Genomic DNA, 18839 nt, shown 5'->3' with positions numbered 1-18839 from the left:
TCATTGAATGGTTAATCAGAGCAGAATAACTCTTTACAACTAATACTTAAACAGCTGTAGGATCCCATCTGCTCACGCAGAACAGAGCGCAGAACTAGTGGAGGCCACAGCGATACCAGACAGAAGCCAGCAGAAGGTATGAGTTCTGTCAATATCTCTATAGCCAGATTAAGTTACATTTGGCAGACAAAGTTTTTGAGTACAGCAAAGACACTACCATTACCTTAAAGATGTGGTTAAGTTTTTAGCATATGCACTATGGTATTTAATATATTTCCAAAATAATGTTTGCTGAAGGTCTGACTAGTGGCCTATGTACTTATTCAACACAAACCACCACCTACAAAATTTTGCTGGCATGTTCTGGCATATCCACAACATCTTTACCCGTGTTAAAGATGCTCAACAGCTTATGCAGATTTTTCCAAATAAGCATCAACAAAAGAACAGCATCACTGTGCATCTTGTGCTTTGTTTATACCATAAAGTACTGTTCTAGTAGAAAACTTCCTACAGGTGTTAAGTGACAAAATTAGTGCTAATTTACATAACTATTAAATGCTAGAACAATGCAATCTTTTCCAGGCATGGAGATGAGGGTAAAGATTCTTAAGAAAGCAGGAATTAATTTTCTCTAACAGGGTACTACAGGAGTTTTAGCTCCATGCTTGCTCTTAACAAAAGTTACTGGTCCATAAATGCTAGCGATCCGAACGTTTTCAATTCTTCAACAACCTTGACTTACATTAATTTTTAAGCCCTTCACTTTTACTTCACTTATACCTGTGGTAAGATAAGATGGGGTGAATAACATATGGAGCAGGGAAGGATATATTCCTTTTTCTAGGATCTCCAAAACACGGAGAGAGACTATTAACATTGGTGGGCAGATTCCCTGAGGAAAAAAACAAATATCCTAATCAGAGTTTATCAAATTACTACCAGACTGACCCAGACAGCAAAGAAACGAAGGAATATGCTCTAACAGTGATTGCTTTTCAGTCTAAACCTACTGCTGACTGCAATCGGTAGGAACACATCCAAGGACTGCAGTGGCTCTGGATCGGGCTTGTACTCGCTGCTACAACACTTCTTGCAGAATAGGGTGTTACTCAACCTGGATCAACACATCCAAAACATGACTTTCTGAAGTGTCGTAGTTGAAGAGCAACATAAAAGCCTTAGGTGAATATATTTGCAAAGAAAGTTGGACAAAAACCTCTAGAATTTAGAATATTCTCTTGTTATGTGCTTAAGAGACTTCTGTGCAGAGAAATTAAAGATGTCACCTACTTATGAAATGGAAGCTGTTTGGCTGCCAATTGTATGAGCTGTGTTGAAACAGCTGCTCTAGCAACTGTTTTTACTATTAAATTCTTCAGTGATTCTCTTAATCCCAAATTAGATACCTCTTTCCTTTAATCACCAGTTTATATAAAAGCTCTCTCTTCACAAGGCAGGGTTTCACCAAGGATAACAAACAACTGCAGGTCTGCTTAAAGCACTGTCCTTGTGTTTCTCTATGGCTCCATCTCCCCCACCCTGCTTCTTACTTCTCGGTGGGTGGCATGCTGAGTGCTCACGACTCTGTCCCCTGTGTGTTTGTAAAAGAACCCAGAACTATATTTGAGTTCTTAAGATTTCACAGCCTTTCATTACCTTGCAGCATGCAATTAAGAATGTCCACATACAATTCACTGTCCTACTTTATCATCATAATCTCCCTTCCTCTTTCCTAAATATGTACATAAGAATACCTGTAACTGATTCACTTTAAATGGCTTGCTATTAGATGCTTGAAACTTGGCATCGTGCAACTTCCTTGTTCTTTTTAACACCTTTCTTGTGGTTGGTTGTGTTTTGTTTTGTTTTGTTTTGTTTTTCCTGAGCCTGCTTTGCAAATATTGGATGGAGACAAAGGAATTGGCTAGATTATGGAGAACTAACTGCAGTCTGCCTCTGAGCAATGGGTGCCATCACAAAGCTGCTGTTTCCTTACAGGAACCTACCTGAGCAGTGACAGAACACACAGGAGGTTCATGCACAACTCTGTGAGAACTGCAGGAAGCTTGCTCAAAAATTCCTGATCCGACATCCTCAAAACCCGTATATATTTACACCTGATGCTATTGGCTTCCTACACTTCTTCTTTGTTAGCTGTTTTTAAAGAAAGTTAGCTGACAATCATCTTTCAGCCACACCTCCAAGACCTATTTATGGAGGGAAAGCCAAAGCCAAGAACTGCAATGGAGCTGCCTTATTTTACAATGCACTTTCTCATAGAAAGAAAAACTTATTTCCTCACCTCTGCAGCCTATAGTCCACACTTTTTGATCAGTTCTGAATTATAACCCACCATAAGCAGAAATGTTTTTATTCCAAATATCCATACCTATAAAGCAGCCAGCTGAGCTTCCCAGCCTGTTGGTCTCCTGAGCAATTTCAATACCCATCTCAACAATGCGGTGGATGTATTTGCATTTTGTAGCACACATCTTATTCCCCAGGTTTCACTCAGCACATCACTCTGTCGATGCATTCTATGGGATATATGCTTTTGTTTTTTAATTTGATCATATTCTTTTTAATTTGCATTCACTTATCTTTTTCCACAGATCCTTCATCTTATCCTAACCATTTTGTACTGACACTTCTTTCTTCCATTAATATTTTGTTCCCTACCCATTGTTTTGTTCTTTTACTCACTGGAGGCATAGCTAATACAGCTTTTTTTTTCTTTTTTTTTGAGGCGATGTCTCCACGACTTCATTAGATTTTATAATATTAATTCAAGCCCTTTTGTTCAAAGGCAGTATTTTCCTCCATCTCCTGTAATTTTAAGCTAAATTTGCTGCCCTTAGTTTCAGTGGGAGGACCTTGCGCCTGGTTATACACTAAAATGCACACCACTTGGAAGTATTTTTATTTACTCCGGCTAGTATCCCCTTGCAAAAAGGTTGGCTGTTTAGTTTCAAAATATTAATTGACTTTTAAACTATTCCATATTGCATTAACTGGCTTTTTGCTATGAGGAGTTGACTGACTTATTAGAAAAATTGACAAAACCCATCCCTGTCTGCTTCCTTCTACACTTTCAAAGTATTCTTCTGGGACATCTGGGTTTTAGTGCTTTTTTCAAGCTACATCCCAGTTGTTGCAGACATTTTGTTTGGTCAATTTTCTTTAGTTATTCCCATAGAAATTATAGAGGTGGCCTGCCAGCCACAATCCATGATTCAATGTCATGAACCTTGACCTTTCTGACTTTCTAAAGCATTCTTTTTTGGTATTGAGACTTAATTTGGTTTGGATAGAGGCATCCTGTTAATTTCAAGTGATATTTCCATTTTATTAGAAAGTTGGAGGTATGTTTTAGAACCAAATCTCCTTCCTTTTCAATTCACCATAGAGATTCTCTGTAATTGTGATCCTGTTTACAATTTTCTTTCCTCCTTTCAGTCAAGTCTTAAGACAAAGACACAAGACCATTTTTTGAAACATCTACAGTACACTGAGCCTTTCCTACCTGCTCTGCTTTTAATGCCTGAGGCTCTCCCTGTAGAAGGTATACACAGGTTATTTATGAACCCGGCAGATTTTTTTGACAAATGGACAATTTTTTGGATACCATTCAGAAATAAAGCCTTCAGACTTCACATAGACACTGAGGTGATATCAGTACCATGGCACGGTGCAGCACAGTAACTGAAACAGATAAACCAGAACAAGTTGCAACAGAGCACTTCCAGATTTCTGTTCCTGTGTGTATCTTGAATCCGGTGTTCTGCTATGGATTTGGACTCTGCTCTTCTTGAAATACAGTGACTTCCCTGACATCTCAGAGACACTAGGCAGTTTCCACAGCAATCGGTTTTATTATCTTGCAGAGTTAAGTAAAGTTAGTTAAGCAAATCTTAAACTGTTTGATATCTGATTTAAGCTAATCTTTTAATGAGTACATCAGCTTGGTTCCCAAGCTTGTGCTCTAGCATGTAACAATGATCTTTTTACTTTGCCTGTATTTCATCTTGGCTGGTTTATTGTAATGTATCTTGGAGGTCCTTGAGTAGGACCAGTATTTCCATTAAAACTGATTCTAAATTAATCTACCAGGACTTAAAACCCAACTAAAACCATACATATATTTCATTTATACTGCGATCACCACATTGGAAGATACAGACAGATAAGATTTTGCTGCATTTTCAATGAAAGTACAGCTGTCAAGATAAAAATCGTATTTAAAAAATATCCCCGAGTTACTGATATTACATTAGATGATTAAAACAGAAGAGAAAGCTAATAATCAAGGATACTGTAGAATACACTCTTTGAATGTTATTTATATTTCACATGACCAGGATGATGAAACTAGGTGTGTCATTCATTTTTGCACCTTACTTAGTTCTAATCCAATTTAAGACTCCAAATTATCAACTCTTCTTAGTTTTGCAGTTATGTCAGAGCAATATTAAAAATATATATATATTTGCATTCAAAATTAAAAAAGACCACTCACAATCAGTTCTCAATTTTTTCTCTTATCTTCTATTAATTTTAACCAATATGAGAAATGAGATTGATACAGACTTTTTTTCAGCTACCCAGAACTACAAAATATTTTCCCATCACCCTGCCCTTAACTGTTTTCCACCACTTTAGAGGGAAAGTCTGGGCTTACTAAAAATATTGTGTATTAGATTATGCACCAAAAGTTAATAGGTTTGCTTTGTAACTGCACAATATATGTCCAGTAACGTGGTTTCACTGACTGACAGACTGTGGCGATTCTGGACGGGGTTGATAAATAATTTCACTGCCATTAAAGTTTTGGCACACACCACCACCACCCCCCAATGCAAATAATATCTGCAGATACTCTTTTTTAATCAGGTGAAAGATGCTCCAATTTAAACAGTGCTACAAGGCAGCAATGGCATTCCCTGCGATACCTGCAGTCTGCATCAGCATTGCCCCCCTCTGCCTGCCATAATGCACAATTTTGGGCTAAAAAGAAAAAAAAGAAAAAAAGCAAATTCGGTAGAGCCTCAGTCAACTGAAGACAGAAACAGTGGAAAAATGAGAAGCAGACTGTTACTAAGAAGTGTCTGACCACCAAGAAGATAATTTGGCAGAAAGCAGCAGCATTATGGGACAGAGCAGTACTGTCACTGTTACTGAGAACCACCGGGCCACTGCGCAGAACTTGTCAGTGCAGGGAGGTCAACACCAAAACCAACCAGGACATCACATCCCTCAGTTGATGGCTATAACTACGACTGCACTGCTGGGTCAATGCTGTATAACATACCGTGGGATGTCAAGGAGGAATTTAAATGAAGTATACAAAATGAGAAGAGGGACAGATTTTTTGCAACATGGGATGGAAAAAGTTAAAGTGATTTAAAACCAAAAGAATTAATTGTGATTTAAACCAACAAGCAGGGAATTTTGATTTAAATAATTGATTTTAAACCTTGCTTTTTCATCTGTGCTCCTTGGTTAGTCAATTCCCATAGGTCGGGAATGCTCTGACAAGTTGATTTGCAGCTAATTATAGTCTGCACTAAATTTGTGATTTCTTTTTGTTAACCAGGAGAATACACTATATACATATTTAAGCAATGTCACTATATTAATTTCAGATTCTGCTAGACAACGGTGAATGATGACTCTTATTTAATAGTCTATTAACTTGTGATTTGTGTCAAGTCACTTTCTGATGACGTATTTGGGATTCAGTTAAATTGCAGAGATCCTGCATTTTGAAATAAACTTGGTTAGTAAAATAAAGGCAAGAACACTCAAGTGCAAGAAAAAGCCAATGAAACTTGCTAAGTAATCCATTCCTTCTGTTTGAGGAACCTTATCTCTTCATGACATAGGTTGTTATAGAATTTGCTTTTGAGCCAGAGCTGAAAACAGTTTTGACTCAACTCTAGAGGCTACCCCATAAATTGACTGCATGGAGACTCTAGCACCTTGAGTCAATGCTGTTTTCATGCTTTGTAGTGTAAGACCTAAGTTCTCAATCTATTTAATTTATTGAAAGGGAGCTTAAAGGGTAACATAAATGGCACAGAAATACTGAAAGGAAGGCACTTTGCAGGCTTGACTCTTAAAATCTATCAGAAAAAATATTTACCATAGAATCTAGAAACTGAAATTGGGTAATTTCAGATTTAGGGGGAAAAAAAAAAAAGGCATAATCTTTTTAAACAGTAAAATAATTAACCTCTAAAGAATGTAATGAATTCTCTACAACGTGACATTTAAATTCTAGGTTAGATGCTTTTGTAAATTCATTTATAAAAGTAATGTGATGGGTCAAACCTCAAGTTTAGTTTGATTCAGAAACGTAGAAGGTCGTGGAGGGCTCAAGCAAGGTGATCAAAATTGCCCTTTCTGCCTTCACACCAAGACATGGAGGATGTGCTGCTTTTAGCTACTGCCTGAAGAAGCACAAGTTGCGTAGTCAATCTGAGGAGAAGCTCTGTACTGCAAGGCTAGTTCCTTAATACATTTGCAAGTGTCCCAGTTTTAAGACGCACGTTACATTTATGACAGATACTCCTGTGAGCCAATTACCAGTGTGCTCAGTGGTGTCCTTCCAGCCACAGCAATACAGTTGAACTCATCTACACAGCCCAAACTCATTTTTCCATGCTGACAGTTATTTTCTAATGCTCTTACTGCCTTTCCAGCCCCACCCCTTTTCTCAACAAAAATGCATGTTTTTCAGTAATACGAGGATTCCAGAGAAAGTCTGGAGTATTAGCTTTCCTTTGGAATCAGCATTTCTTACCAAGAAGATGGCAGAACTTTCTGATCTACACTCGTCATGTCACCAGTGTCCCGTCTCAGTGTCTGACAGTCTGCTTTTGGTCCCAGCCAGCTTTTCCATCAACACAGAAAAGAACATGTCCTCGGAACACGAGATTTCTCCAAACAAGGCTGCCATTGGCAAGACTGTGATTTACATTAAGACAGATTTCCATAAAAGCAAGCTCAAAAATAAAACTATGAGAAAACAGAGCAGCCTCAGCTTCACATCTCTTCCATGGCTCCATCAGGAAAATACTCTGGATTACACCAAGAAAACAGGCATTAAAAATAGTTTACAAAATACAAATGTTTTTCTGGATCCCACACCCTTGCCCTGCTCCTCTTCCCAAAAGAAGAGTCTAAGAGGTCTAAGAATCAAAGCCATTCTCCTCCTAAACAGGAGGATTTAACATTGCTTAATACTACTACTCAGCACTACTTAGCCGTAGCCCCAGGGCAACACGTAAGTATTGAGTGCAGAGAAGTGTATCTCTCTTGCAAAGCCTTCCATTCTGTCTTTCCCACTTTGCTGCTTTTCCGCAGACAGAACAGCACAATGCAGTGTGAGATGAAGACCTGCCAGTCTCCTGCCACAGCCACTTATCATCTAATTCAGATGTTTGCCTCTGTAGACATTTCCAAACCAAGGCTACAGACTGATATTATTTTACCTAGAAACTGAACTACACAACTCATCTGGCCACTCATTAAGCCAGTCACATGCAAAGCCTTCCTCCAGAGGCTGCTGCCTCTTGTTTTCAGCTTTTAATTAAAAATGTAACCTTACACAGGAACAGATCCTCCACTCAAAGGCAAAAAGGGCATCACTGAGCTCACTGAGACTGGGACACTGGATTTCCTGCTGCATCTACCAACAAGGCAAGCACACTTGACACAGCTGAATTCCACAAATACAGCTAGCTAATACAGATTTATATCACCTGAATTTGGCCCATAATATCTAGGCTTAAATTAACAGCCTCAGAGAAAGACGGAAAAATACAAAACAAAAGGGCAAAGCAGCAATGACATCTCAAAGCTTAGATTTTTACAAGCCAGCAGCAGCTATGTCTGGATGCTGCTGGCAGTGTGACTTCCCCTTCGTGCAGGATGCGTGCCTTTGCACAGGAACCGGGTAGTGCCTTAGGGGCACCAGACATTCATAAAGCTCTTTGGCAAGTGATCATTCCTCATTCTTGCCCAGTGGGGAGGAAAACCAAAGCTCTCTTACTCAATTTGTCCATGCCCACACACACTGGCATGACTCCTGCTGGCTTCCAGGTAAGCAGAACAGTTTCACTGTGTAGGTCACAGCTACTCTTGACACAATACAGATCCCCTCCTCCCTCCTCATCCAGTGAAGCTGGCTGTAGGCCAAGTGCTTTCCTCTCTTTTCCTTGTGTGTGCCACACCAGAGCGGCAGGCAAAGGTCATATCCTCCTGGACTCAACACAATATTGCAGTAAGAATCTGTCTCCCAGCATCTACAGCCCACATCTGAAGCCTCTTTAAGTATCTCTTATTAAACTGGACTTAAACGGCTAAGTAGGCAGACAATTATATACCACATGCAGCTCAGGGGTTTGACCAAGATCAGGACAGGACAAGACAAGGAGGGGAATAAGCCCACGGGCAGGAAACCATGAACTAATACTAGAATGCTGTGGAGAAGAACACTGCTCTTTGAGGAAATACTGTATTTCTTCTCTAACTTCCTATTTCTTTCCCATATTTTTATTTAATAATGCTGCCCATTCATGGATTCTCCACTGAGAATAGGTTGGCAAATGGGTGGTTGTTACCTGGATTCTGCTATACTCCTGGGCAGTCAGCCACGAGAACAAAAGAAATCACTCATTTCCATTAGTGACTGGCAATGAGAGTGCATCCCCTTCTTCTGGATTGAGACTTCACTGAGCAATCTAGTCATTTGTGACTGCCAGAGCTTAATTACTGCAGTAAGACGAAACCGCAAAACTTAAGAAAACAGAGTATAGAAGGCAACAGCCGATTGCTGAAATGCAGGCACACCCAAGGATGCGCTGTCCCAAAGCTCTGCTCCTACCAGGGTGGAAACCCTCAGGAGATGTGGCAACAGCATAGCCTGCGTGCGGCAGCGTAGGGTTTGGGTCAGGAAGCACTCACAACCCCGCTGAAGTGCAGGCCCTCTCACCCTCCAGCACAGTCTTCTTCGGCACTGAGAGAAATGACACTCTTCACACTGATCTTCAAAAGCTTATTGAATGTTTGGATGACTTCCTAAATGGTGAGTCCCAAGCCAGCTAAATACTCAAACCTGTCATAAGAGCTGGAGAGTCATGTTTCCAGCAAGTTGAATGGAGGTTTTGGGAAGAAACTGTGAAATTCATGATCTGATTCAGACAGACCTACTTCTTTTAAAAAACAACACCAAAATGCAGGGTTCAGAGGCGAGCAGTTCACGTGCCTAGGGGACCTGCCGAGGATGCAGTGGGTTTGAAAAAGAAGGGGATAGAAGGAATACAGAGAACACTGCTGCATAAAGCAAGGGCACGACTGCATCTGCACTGTTGTGCTCACTTCTGGTCATCCTCACTTGAAAGGAATACTGGTGAAATAAAAACAGTTCTGGGTTAAGTTACTTCACTGGGAAGTTTGTTTTATAAAGATTGAAAAAATGGGGTTGATTAGCTTGAAGGAAAACCAGTAAAAGGAGATGTGACACAGGAATACAAAAATTGCTGTAGAGACACTGGACATCAACTGCTAATCCATTCTTGTAATTCACAAGAAGTACTCAACAAAACTGAAGTTTAAAATAGATAAAAAAGAGTGTGCATAATTAAACTACACCTAACCAACCTGCAGAAAAAAAAACATGACAGGAGACAGGAGTGTTGGAGGACTACAAGAAAAAGATGGCTATTTACCCAGGAGAGTAAGAATATCCACCGTCAGTCAGGACATATATACAGGATACACTGCTTAAAAGCAGGATTCTGTTAGAAAAGCCAGTTATTGCACAAGATGAATTTCCAAAGCAATGGCTGACACAAGTATCATTTGAAAGCAGTAACTGAACTACAGACACTCCTTGGGTTTAGAAACCACATACATTAAAGATGCCTACAAACATTCAACGTCTTGTGAGACAGCCTATATATACACACTGGTTTCCAAAAGTAAGATATTCTTTGTATTTTCATCCGGAATTGGACACAGCATTACATATTTATCAATCAATCTCTCCAGTGACACCTTGGAATGTAAATAGCTTAGAGGAAAAAGAAACAGAAGCAAAAAGAAACTATTTACTGATTTCCTAAATGCCAGCACTACTTCACAATGAAGAATTTTTCCTTGCTTTTAAATAGCTATTTTTGCATTGCTTTTACAAATTATCTTGCTTGTAGGTCCAAGAAGTGGATTGAGCAACCCCTCCAAGGTCTGTCCCAGCCTTCTAATTCTAAAGGAGGAATATTATGCTATTTTTGTTTTCTTCCCACTGTCTCTTCTAGCACCCTCTTGCTCCCCTTTCTGATTTGCTAAGTCTTACACTCCGCTATTAGAAGTCCCATAGAAATGTGACTGAAAACTCTGAAATGCTACCTTTTTGTTATGCCTCACTGGTTTCAGACTAGAATTACTCTTCATCGAGTTGATAAGGATTAAAAATTAAAAAAAGCCCTCAGAGAATTCACTCTCATTTCCACAGTGTTCAGTTAAAGCACAGAGATGCTCTACTGGAATAAGACTGCTAGTCAGTCCTTGCAGCAACAGTGGGGCTTCAGTAGCTGTGGCTGCTGTAGTAGAGGCTTTCCACAGCAGTGCTCTGTCAGTGCCAGCTAGGATTATATCACTATAAACTCAGTCATTTATGCCCTGCTACGACCTGTTATAACTCTTGCAGAGCCAGCTTCCTCACTGTCATGTTCTCTACCTGTGGATCATGACTCTTGCTGACACGTTCAATGACAGACTTTTTTTTTAGAATTCAAAAGTCCAAATTAATAGTACAGTTATAAAGATGGCACTAAATCTGCAGCAAAAGGTGACAAGACAATACCGTAAAATAATCTCTCATGCTGGAGCCAGACATCAGCTGTGGGCTGATTTCCCCACCCATCGGAGGGAGGGTGAACCAGAGTGTGTGTGTATTGAGGCTCGGTGCTGTACCTGGGCAAGGATGCATACTGCCTTTCCATCCCCTCGAAGTGGAGATTGTATGAGCTCCCATCTGGACCTTTTCCAGGCACCTGTGGAGAGGAGAGTAATTAGAGATGAAGATCAATTATGCAGCCCAGCTACTAACAATGCATCTCAAAACGATAAGCAGAGAACACATGATGCTGCAACATGCCAAAATCAACAAAAGAAAGGCAGGGGCTCAAGGAAGCTCCAAATCCCATACATAATCTTATCACTGCTAACAAGAAAGGCTTCCATATCAAAGAACTATTTAGAACAGGTACAATCTTCAGAGTTTTTTTCTTGTCTGCTTGCTAGCCGGGATACTCTCTCTCCTTCCCTGGCTGGCCTTCCTCCTAGAATTCAGTAACATGAGGATGTAATCTAATTAAACACACCCCTTCTGATTCCAGTGGCGTAACTACTTGCATCAAAGATATCATTTTAGTACCAAGTTTTCTGTTTTTTCTCCACTTGTGTGCTTTGCTCAAGTATAAAACATGATATAAACAGGCTTTGCTTTCATTCTTAACAGAAACCCAGAAACTTTCCCTAACACCACTGCAAAGCTAAGTATCCAGCTGAGAGTTAAGTGCATTTATCATGCTCCGGTGCCATTTCAAAAGTGAAGCATTAGTGCACTCAGTCAAAATGCCAGCTTGCTACTTGGTTTGTTTTCAAGATGGCAACTGGAGTTGGCTGGAGAGCACAGTTCTATCAGGAAGGCTCCAACTGGGGTACAAAATGGTGAACTTCAATGCTTTTAGCACACAGGAGCTCTCCCAATTTCACTCACTCAATGCCTGCTGATGGCCCAAAGTGTTAAGAGCCTTGTTAAAATGGAGCTATTAGTCTTTTCCTCCATAAATGCAGGAGGTTCTGACTGCCTTCAGTGTTTCCTACATTAGTATGTATTCCTATTCCAGTGCTGCTAGAATCAGCAGTTTTATAAAGCAATATACTAAGAGGCCATTTAAAATCCCCGTTCCCTTTTACAGATTAATAGCAGAAAGGAAGATTTAATGCCTTTTCAAACATTTTTAACAATTCATTAAAAAGAAAAGAATAAATCACACCAAGCTTTTGGCAAATCCCTGATTATTAAAAGAGAAAATAAACAAAAATGAACATGTTTTCACATTCTACAGGTTAGAGTACACTTCTGTCAGTCCTGTAATTTATGCACAATATGCCATTTTCACTGAAGGGATGCATAAGCTTCTAACAATGGGAAAGGTTGTGCACTAAGGGGTAGCAAGTCTTACCTACCTTTACAGACCATTTCTGTCTACAGCCTCTTGTGAACCCATTACATAAGCCGAGTCCAATGCTAAGAGAAGCACTATCCCTTTTAGCTACTAGGCAAGCTTAGGAATTATTCTAGACAAGTATCGTTATGCACTTTACCACTCACTGAACATCCAAGATACTCATAACTGAAAAAAATTATATAGCACAGGCCTCTTGCTAACTCCCGTTTATCTGACTAAAAACAGAAAGGAGTCCGCACGGAACTGAAGGCCACAAGAAATAACCACCTCTGATTTGATATGACCCGTGCTTTAGTGGTGCCTGACTTTGGATGAGGAAAAAATAACAGTAATTGCCCTACATTTCAAAAAGAGGGCAGTAGCCTAAATGGATCATTCATTCATTTTTTCCACCAGAAAAGGTGACATGTAGAAAGAATTTGTAAAGATAGAGGCACTTAGGTGAAGAGTCACAGCCACTTTGGCTGTTTTTACACTGCTAATTTGATCAGGTACACCGGTGAGAGAAGAGCCTCTGGATTTCTGCCGTTTTATGAAGAAGAATGAGGGGAAAAGAAATGAATGTATAATTTGGTTCTCTCAGCACAAAAGTCACGTAGTACATGGTCTACCTGCATGGCTGTAGATAGGCTATTAATTATTTGCAGTGGCAAGATGTTTATGAGCTAAAGGATGTGCCTGGTAACTGTGCATTCGCAACCCCATGCAAGTTTCCTGCTGATGACTCTCACACCTAGCGGGAGTAACAGCAGCCAGTCAACGTGCAAAAACACAAACAGATTTGGAATTGTGCCAGCAGCGAGCAGCGATCCCCAAACTTATACCAGTCACCAGAAAGTAAAAAATATTTACATCACAAGGCCTTTTTGCAGCCTGAAAGCACCCATTTTCCAATGGTTTCCTACAGACCAAATAGAAGGCGATACCCCCCGCCAGGTCTGTTTGTATATATGATTTGAGAGACAGTTGCCATAGAAACATGCTGGTGGTGGATACACAATTTTGCTAATTTGGTTTCATCGAGCGGCTGAGCCTCCACACCCTATATAAAACCCTCGACGCACTGGAAAAGCATGCTCTGGCTCTGCACGGCTAATTAAAGACTCAGCAATTTCTTCTTCTTTCCCTGCTCCATCTGTCCGTGCGACAGTAGAAATGTATCATCACTCAGCCACCAGCAAAATGGTGCCCAGAATAAAATACCACCCTGATGAAAAGAGAAATTGCGAAAATGGAAACACCTCCTTTGTAGCAGTTATTTATGTTTCAGAGACAGTTGAAGCAAAGGGTTCCTTGTGGTCTTTTACAACAAACTAAGCTAAAAATCAGTGTGAAAGGTACTAATTAACAAGATCAAAATATTCCAGCTTCTCCTCCTTCCCTGAAACAGGACATATGCAGCTGGCCCTCAGTCCAGGTGTGGAGGATTTAACCACATAATTAATAATCACAAAATATTTAGGTGAGCAAACAGTAACCTTAATGAAAAAGGATGAAAACCTGGAAGTCCCATCAAAGCCAAATGGATGCTGACCACGAGGTGACCAGCAAGGCATGTGAGCTGATGGAAGGTGCATTACTTAGCTGAGTCCATAAAGGAGGTGGCTGCAAGAGCTTTTGAGACCAACACCCCAATCAGTAAAGAGAGAACACGACAGCAGATGAAATACGTTTCACAAATGTATGGTAATGCACAACAGAAAGAATGATCCAAAACACGCTCCTGTATTTTTAGGGTTTAAATTAACGACATCAACTTAAATAAGAGCCATCATTATGAAGAGATCATCTCTTAGTCTAGAGCGGCCTCAACTAACAAGCAAAACATGAATATGCAAAAATAATGGGGTAGAGATAAACACAGAAACAGCCATCATCGCATCAGTGCAATTAAAAGAGCAGCACGCTTGAATTGAGGAAAGGAAATGCTATCTTTATCAAAAAACAGCAGCAACAAACACTTCATGAAACTTAACTGTTGCAAAGTATTGGCATGGCCAAGCCCTTTGTAGAATGGAAAATAAATAAACTGGATACACACATGACTCGAAACAACTAGCAACAGGTTAGCAGAAAACAGTAAGGCCTTTGACAGGCTGAAGAGAGGTAAAGCCTCCAAGAGTCAGCCATTCCCTGAAGGGAAGAGTAAGCAGAAACTTCTGTACCAGCTGGTTCTTCTCCTAAACGCCCCTTTGGGAATCTCAGTGAGTTCTCTGAAGCACATAGCAGTGGTCACACTTGGGTGACAAGGTACCAAATGAACGGGCAAGACATTGCATCCATATAACTCAGTGCCTTCATGGTCAGGATTTTCTATGTGCAAGAATGGCATTTTTTCTACATAGCTAATAACATTGTTGTTGTTCAAGTCTTTCTTTTTTTTTTTTTTTTTTTTAAACCAGTAATTTCCATTAGCAAACCAGATTTTTGTGTTAGAAATGCGTCACTTAAGAAAAAAATCTATGACACCTCTGCATCCTTAAACAAGCCCCTGCCAGTCCCCAGTGGCAGAACCAGGCTGGGGGAAGCACAGACTGAAGAACAGTGTGGGCATTGCATGCTGCTCTCCCCTAAGTCCAAAGCCTGCAGCAGGGGAGCACAATGCGAAGGTGAGAAGAATGAGCCCAGGTTGGGGCTCCCTCCACTTCCCTAGACAAACTGAATCCACATTTGTTTCAAGACACAAAGCTGAGAGAGAAAGATTCATAGTTTTACATGTCACATGCACAGCCAAAACAGGCAGAAAAGGAAAGCAACTGTAAAGAAAAAGAGAAAACAAAAGCTGTGCAGGTGTCAGTGCAAGCTATGTCCGTGGCAAACACGGTAACTGCATGGCACTTCTGAGTTTTCTAATACACAGAAGTAATACCTGCCAATTTCCTCTAGGAAAACTTCCTGGGGAAAAAAATAAAAAAGGGCATATGAACATGCACTTGTAGATCAAATATCTTAGAGCATTCAAATATTTGCAAATAAATCATAAGGCATAAGTGGAGTATACCTGCAGGCAGGTATCTTAAAATAAATCTAGTATTTGCCTACAGGAAAATTCTGAGGCCGCAGAAGAACAATTGTATAAGAGCAGGGAAAGGATTTACTTCATTCTGAAGCTTGAGACTACATTGAAACCTGTGCAAGAGACTGTGTTTTTTCCTAGGAGATGCTGCATTTCATTCCTCCTCACCTGCTTTGCACTGCCTTCCTCCTGGAGTATTTGTTAAGGGCTAAAAGACTAGCTGCTAGCAGGAAAGTCTCCCTTGCCCCTTTCATATAGATCAAGGTATTTGGGGTTGGCCAGCCATTGCAGTATGAACAATAACAACTACAGTGATTTTTTTAAAAGTTTAAGCTTCACAAAGCCAGAATCAACTTTTTCTTGTGCATCTGCACACAGCTCAAGGTGAGAGCTATCACGCTGCAAATGGAAGCCACCAGCAGCTCCTTGCCCCTAGCAGTGGGGCACATTTGGCAGGACAGTGCGTTTTTGCCCGGGACTCTATCTCCTCTCACAAATTCCCACTGAGCTCCTTGCTCCAGGTCTGTCCCAAGTGAGGCTGGTACGCTGAAGACCCAAGACTGCAGGTACTACTCATAAGGAAAAATACAACGCAGAGCCAGTTTTCAGGGTGGCTGTCTCAGAAAGCTGTAGTCACCATTCCCTCTCCTGCAAGAATTTTGTTAGTGCTGCACACAGAAAACTATGATCATCTTTGCAGAGATCAGTTTGTTAAAAAAAAAGATGTTTAAATCTTCTTAACTAGCTGTAGAAAAACCACAGCTGAGAGTCAGAAGTTTCACACTCTTAAAAAAGAATAATACACAGTGGGTATTGCATTCGGGCTTATTATTTTTGCACTAATAGGCCAAACAACTCCTTTGCCCTTTTAATTTTTATTTTTAACCCTTTGTTTTCCCCACTTCTGAACAATAAGCCTTCTCCAAACATTTCAATTATCATTAAGATCAGAAGGAAACCGAGGAGTGTGTGTTGCTCACTACGTAAGTAGCAATAGCAGCTTCATCAAGGCTGATGTGATTTTAGCTACATGTTTGTGAACCCAGTCCAAAACACCGCTGACTCCACTTGAGTCATGCCTGACTTACTTAAAATTATGTGAGATCAGGAAGAGCTTATGAAGACAGGAGTCCTGGGAGTCCTAACTTTTTCACTTATTCACTGTGTACGCTCAGGAAAGTCACTTGAGCTTCTGCATTGTGGTTTTCTCCCCATAAAAAATGGTGTGATACCATCATTGTATATATGCACTAAAAGACAGGAGCCATCCCAGTGCGGCTGCAGAGCGAGGCATGTGCTCTGCCATCAGCCAAGTGCTTTGAAAAAGCCACCCAGTTCTGCTTTTTGCCTGAAAGTCTGTGTATAAACATGGCACATAGAACTGCTGCATTGCTTAGTACATTTTTCAATAGTCTTGTGATCATCTGTTAAAGGATTTGATTCAGATGCTGGTTTGACCTCTCTTCTCAAAGCTCTTCTTTTGTCTGTGAGCGTTTCTAATCACATGGGTTGAGATTCAGCATGCCAAAAAGAGCTGTGGTATAACGGAATTTGCCCTTTAACCTTCAGGTCTCCCCTCTGCTGAGACACAGTTGGTTTTTGTTTTCAATTAAGTGAAAACTGAAGAAAAACTGAGAGAGGTAAAAGTAGATTTGTTCCCCACCCCGGTCTCAATGTTTGATACACAGGTGAAGCACCAAAATTTACCCATTTTATTTTTTGCATTTCAACAGTCTGCCTAGTTTGAGGGACTGCAAGTGAAATTTAAGAGCATGGTTTGCCTCACTAACACTTTCCTTAGCTGTTAAAACAGAGGTGGGTTAAGTAAGGCAGTGAACTGAATGTTCCATGTGAAATGGAGGAAGTTGATTGAATGGATCTTCTTAATTCCTTACTACTGTGATATCCTAATTATCCCACCCTTCAAGACCTCCAGCACTGCCACAGAAAACATGTTTTCCTCCATCCAGCTTTTTTATGTCTTGCATCAAAAGGTAAAAATTAAAAATTCTACCAGTGTCCGTGATTCAAAAGAATTTTCCTGATGTTTTCCTTACATACACAAAGAAGGATGTATTTTGCTTTCCTGGTTTTGCAATGAAAGTTGAAACAGTGATTTTGCGTTATTATAACACTCATCATTTCTCCCTCTAATTTGGATGGTTTTTAATAAAGCTCCATTGATTCCACTGAAAGAAATCCCTCCTGGCAAAAGCAGAACACACACGCTGATTGCTAAATATGCAGCAATTATCATATTCAGCAGCGCACTTTAATATCTTATTTATAGATGTATCTATCTATAATTTGCTTTAATTAAGTTGCATTGATTTTAATGACAGAAGCAGTCCTCAAAGAAGAGTCTAATGTTATATTAGCCCATCGGTACTGCTTTGCCATTGTTTGGATATAAGACAGCACCTTTAATACTTCTTTTTTATATTCTTAGTGGTGCTTTTCTTTGCTAAGAGGCTGCAATGACAAACCAAGATGATGTTCCACAAGAACCCTCAAAACCACCTCCACCACTGGAAGTGAGAGCACTTTCAAATTCCCTGTTGCAAACCTGCTCACGGGACAGTTTTAAAGAATAAGAAAGGAAACAGTATCTTCCTGGCAGGTCCCGAGAAACCCTGCTTTCTGTTCCCACTCCATTTTACCAACATCCCGGGAGTGTAATTGTTAAGAGGTTCTCAAATCATGGTCTGACGCATTCGAAGTTTGTTTTGGGTAACCCGGCAACTAATTTAAACTTTTTTATTTTCTTGTCAACAGAAAATACAGGGTAAATAATTTGGGAAGGTGAATGAACAGAGGGCCAAAGGTGCCTATTCACAGCCCAATCACCAAGACATGATCTCGTAGACTCTTGAAGTTGTTTCCTGGGCTCAGTCACCGGGAATGTTGATCCTTCTGTTTTGTGAGGCACATGCTCACTTTAAGCATTTTAAAATAGCCTTGGTTTGAGATTATTCCAAAGAATACTTGATGCTATTAGAACTGTGACTAAGTTTGTTAAAAAACATCTCGAAGAGATAAAGGATGGTATCGCCGCACTGCTAGTAGTTTCACAGCCTTGGTTTCTGCTGGGTGCTACCACATACCTTGGCCCTGATTCAGGAAAGGATGCTAAATACTGATGAGGGTGGTTTGTTTTAATTTCAATAGCATTTGATTCCTCTTGGAGGCATTCCCAAAGCTGACATACACCTGCATCTCTCCGTGGCTGTATCTCCTTTTTGGGTGAAAATACAGAGATAGAAATATTTTTACTGTGTATCTTGAACACATCTTCACACATATTAACGCAGCATTCTAGTGACGATGATCTTGGCATCTCCATCTCTGAAGTAACCCCATAAGATATTACTGGTTCACATAAATTGAGGATCTATTTCAGAGACTACTGAGGTAGCTTTATAACATCACTTATGCAGATCTTAATGTATCATTCACTATTAGTATTTTTTTAATGTGAAAAATAAGCGTTGGCGTTTTAAATCGCCACCTTTTGGAATACATCAGCACTAATTTTATAAGAATTGTTCATGTTAAAATGC

General features: G+C 40.1%; 1 protein-coding gene across 2 annotated transcripts in view; it reads right to left on the bottom strand.

The window, feature by feature from the left end:
• The window catches only part of PARD3B (par-3 family cell polarity regulator beta), a 427129-nt gene that overhangs the window by 19946 nt on the left and 388344 nt on the right, over positions 1 to 18839 (bottom strand). For both annotated transcript variants that reach the window (XM_074911133.1, XM_074911134.1), the window contains one exon: positions 10981 to 11060. In XM_074911133.1, the coding sequence (XP_074767234.1) occupies positions 10981 to 11060 (80 nt within the window). The remainder of the gene's footprint in view (positions 1 to 10980; positions 11061 to 18839) is intronic.

The sequence above is a fragment of the Athene noctua genome, chromosome 7 (assembly GCF_965140245.1).
Source record: "Athene noctua chromosome 7, bAthNoc1.hap1.1, whole genome shotgun sequence".
In the NCBI taxonomy this organism is placed as follows: Eukaryota; Metazoa; Chordata; class Aves; order Strigiformes; family Strigidae; genus Athene; species Athene noctua.
This window is presented reverse-complemented; position numbering and strand designations above follow the sequence as displayed.